This window comes from Triticum aestivum, unplaced genomic scaffold (genome assembly GCF_018294505.1).
Source record: "Triticum aestivum cultivar Chinese Spring unplaced genomic scaffold, IWGSC CS RefSeq v2.1 scaffold229982, whole genome shotgun sequence".
In the NCBI taxonomy this organism is placed as follows: Eukaryota; Viridiplantae; Streptophyta; class Magnoliopsida; order Poales; family Poaceae; genus Triticum; species Triticum aestivum.
Window position 1 is genome coordinate 1 of NW_025239851.1, and position 3,761 is coordinate 3,761.

Consider the following 3,761-nt stretch of genomic DNA (forward strand, 5'->3'; position numbering starts at 1 on the left):
TTTCACCTTGAGAAAATTCATTCTGGTCAAGCACAACTAATTTTGTCAATAGATATAAGGAGTCAGAGAAGTTTCCTTTAGTTGTCTTTTCATGTATAATTTTATCTCATGATGTTGTTTCAAAATAACCCTGCATAACTGGTAGGTCACAAATAAAATCCTGAGTTGCTCTATATATTAAAAGGGTCTGCTTGTCCTCACAAGTTGTTTTATCTCAAGTCTGGACAGGCAATTGAATTTCTTCTTTATTGCAGTCAATCTCCATCACCCTTAGATCCTGTGGGTAGCTTATGCACGAGTACTGATGGAACCACGCAAAACATATCACGGTCATTATTTTCGAGTAGTTTTGATGGTTAAGGTAAACGTAGAAGGAATACAAGTCTAGATCCAGTTTACCCTGGATTGTTTCACCTCATGAAAATCAATTCAAGTCAAGGACACCTCATTTTGTACACTTTTCTTTTGATAGATATAAAGAGGCAGAAAAGCTTTCTTTGAGTCATATTCACATGTATAATTCTTTCTCATGATGTTATTTTTTAAATAAATTTGCATAATGGTACACTCATAAACAAGATCCCGCGTCACTGATCTAAATAATAAGAATAGCGTATGCTCACGAGCTGTTTTTATCTGAAGCCAGCCTCATAAGATCAACAGTATGCTTATCTTTGCAGAGGCAACCAAAATTCTTGTTTAATTCAGTCAATCTTGACCGCTCTTAGATCTTTGTGTCATGGTGGTTCTCCTGATTTTCAAAGCAAATCATATGGGTGAGATGATCGACTCAAACATCCCATTGGAGGCACACCAAGCTTCAGCCTTTTTCCCCCTCAGAAACCTGAAAACAAATAGTCTAAACGCAAGGGAAAAGCACTTTAGCGTGAAAAATACTTCATTTTGTTGCCACCATGAGCATCAATCTTATTTCAATGTCAAATAAAAGGAAATTCTATCGATCTGATGGGCTAGCCTGCAATATCAATGACGGGCCAAACTTTCAATATAACATATTGCGGTAAATTTGGTTCAGCGAGAACTAAGCAAGTTACATACTAGAATCAGCAATTCCACACACCAGTTGTTGATTCTTTCAAATCACTTGGTAACGTTGACATCATATACAACAACACAACAGTCAGCCATAGCAAGACTCTGAAAATGTTCCAGTCCTACGGTGTTTTCAGGTGATTGTATTAGCAATTCTGAAAGATGAATGTGTATTTTTGTCCTTTTTGTGAGTCATTTTTGTACTGGGGTGGCGGATGGCACCCAGTGCGTTGGTTCTTGCTACGAAATACACCCAGTTTCTTACCTTTTTTTCAGTTGAAGTTCGTTATACTGGTAAGTGCCTGGGTAGTTTATGGACTCCTGCAACATGAATGTACCAGTTCTGTATGATTAAGTTTATTATTTATTTATGTTGACGTGCCTCTGTCTGGCTATGTAATTCAAATTCCGATGCTAGGCACACTGAAGTGAGTGTTTGGAGTCACACATTTCAAATTTAACTGGGATCAGTATTACCAATGTGATACTACTACATAAGCGCATATAATTTGTTCGTTTTATTAAGATCTCGAATATGTGTACAAATTGGAGCCAAGATTGTTCTCCGGTGTCTAAACTTCCGTCTTTTTGTTTGCTCAGATTAGTTGAGTCGAGAAGACATCAGCTTTGTGAGTTCACTTCAGACTTTCAGTAGTAAAACCTAGCCCAATCCGCTCACTTCCTCGAGCCCCACGCAACTCCACTTTCTCTTAATTTCTCTCCTCCTCCTCCTCCTCGATTTCCAGCGCGTGGTCGCCGCCGCTCATCCTTCTCCTCTTCTCTCCCGTGCCACCAGGTCGCTGCTCCTCCACAACGCTGGCCGCTCCACCTCGCCTTCCTTCTCTTTGTTGTCCGGTGGCCATCGGCGGCGCCTGGATCTGGATCAGGTGCAGGTTACGTGAGGCCATTGGTTGCGTGAATCCGGGCGGATCCGGTCGCTAGGCGGCGTGAGGCTGCGGATCCGACGAGGTCACGGCGGCGGCCGGTGGCTTTTTGTTGTGCTCTGCAAGAGACAACGGGAGGAGAAGGAACAAAGAGGAGGGAGGGATGCGGCAGGGCGACAGTTGCTTTGGTCGTTGCTGTTGGCTGTGGGGAGGCATGCTGAACCTGCCGGCTCGACCAGGAGCGGCAGGTGCAGAGGCGCGTGCGAGGAGCGTCGTCGGTCGCCCGTCCTTCTTTCTTCGTCAGGAAGGGCGCAACCTGCTACTCAAGCCCCTCTCCTCCTCTCCTTGCAGAGGAACGACCTTCTCCTTCCCCATTTATCTTGCACTGTTGTGCTCTTGCCAAAGCAGCTCCTAACCAAGCATTCGCTGCTCCTCAACTCTCAGCAGGAAAGGCACGGGCGCCACCACACTGGAGAGATGGACGAGGACATGAAGCTTTCGTGGAGACGACAATGTGGACGTCGCTGCACCCCCCCGCCATGGACACGAAGATTCCCATCCTTTCTGCCCTCGATAACCACTTCAGCGGTGCCATGAACGGCAGCAACCGCCTCTTCTCGGCACGCGCAGACCACATGGCCGTCTTCCTCTCTGGCCTCTTCCACACCAACAGGTTCAGACCCTATCCCTCTCCCTCTGCATCTTTGTTTAAATATGGTAAGCATTTCTTCAGAGTATAACTCTGTTGACTTAGGTTCCTTCTGTATTGGCCTGTGCAAAATAGGGTGAATGAAATCAGAGTATTGACCTGTATTGCATTTGTAGCTCAGGTCAACTAGGAAATGATGCAAGCCAAGGCGTTCACACTGATTTAATATGGTACGTGCTGAACTTCCTTTGCTTTATGAGACGAAAAGGATGTTATATATGCATGCTACTACAGTTTAGGCATTGATGTTATTTGAGCATCTTTGGTCCTGATGCCATATTTATTGCAGTTACGAAATTATTAACATTGTTTTTCATTTTTCATTTGTTGATCTAATTTATTGAGACCAAAATGAGAAACCATCATTTTATTTTCATTTCACGTTTGGATGATCAAGTGAAGACAAATGAATACACTGATGGAAGGCCATGTCAAAGAACTTTCTATTTTGTATTTTGTTTTTATTCAGGATCTACTATAATTTACCAGCAAGTGTTTATTCCTGAAATTGATCGTATGTGATATCTGAAATGAAACAACACAAGGCCTTGTCTCTCTTTGTATTTTGAGGTAATGTCGACGAACCTCATGTGAAAAAAAGATAGTAAAAGGCATTTCTCAGTTTTCTGCATGTGCCACAGTGCCGAGGTCTTTGAACAGGCACTTTGTGGTGGAATGTCAAACAGAGGGCTGTTTGATAGAATATGTGTTGTGTCAGATACTGCAACAGGCATACACAATATCACTTTGCTATATATTTACATATACTACCTTTTTCTGGATATACTATAACTATTTGTTCTCTTTTGTAGTTTGCTCTATGTTTGGTCATATTGTTCCTGGCGGTCCTGGAAGTATCTTCAAGTTTTAATAGAGGCAATCCATGGTCCTGAGATCGACAAAGTTTGTGGTAATGTTTCTTTTAGCTATTACACTTGAGAAAAATGTTTGGTGTTTTCATGGATCATGACAAAACTGGCGTGCGCACATGCATCCTTCTTCCTTATGTATTGCGTCTAATTGCCTCTGGTCATAAATAGCAAGACACTGATGGAGGAGCCATCCAGCTCATGCTGCGATTGTTCCAGCTTTCCGTACTAAGAAATCACTGACTG

The 3,761-nt window shown here is 42.9% G+C and overlaps 1 protein-coding gene across 1 annotated transcript; it reads left to right on the plus strand.

Annotated features, from left to right (window-relative positions):
* The first annotated feature begins 1,692 nt into the window (after positions 1-1,692).
* LOC123176750 (uncharacterized) lies at positions 1,693-3,761 on the plus strand. Its single transcript, XM_044590821.1, has 4 exons — positions 1,693-2,610; positions 2,763-2,816; positions 3,459-3,556; positions 3,637-3,761. Exons 1-4 carry the CDS (start codon positions 2,450-2,452, stop codon positions 3,684-3,686), a joined length of 363 nt encoding a protein of 120 aa, XP_044446756.1. The 5' UTR covers positions 1,693-2,449; the 3' UTR covers positions 3,687-3,761.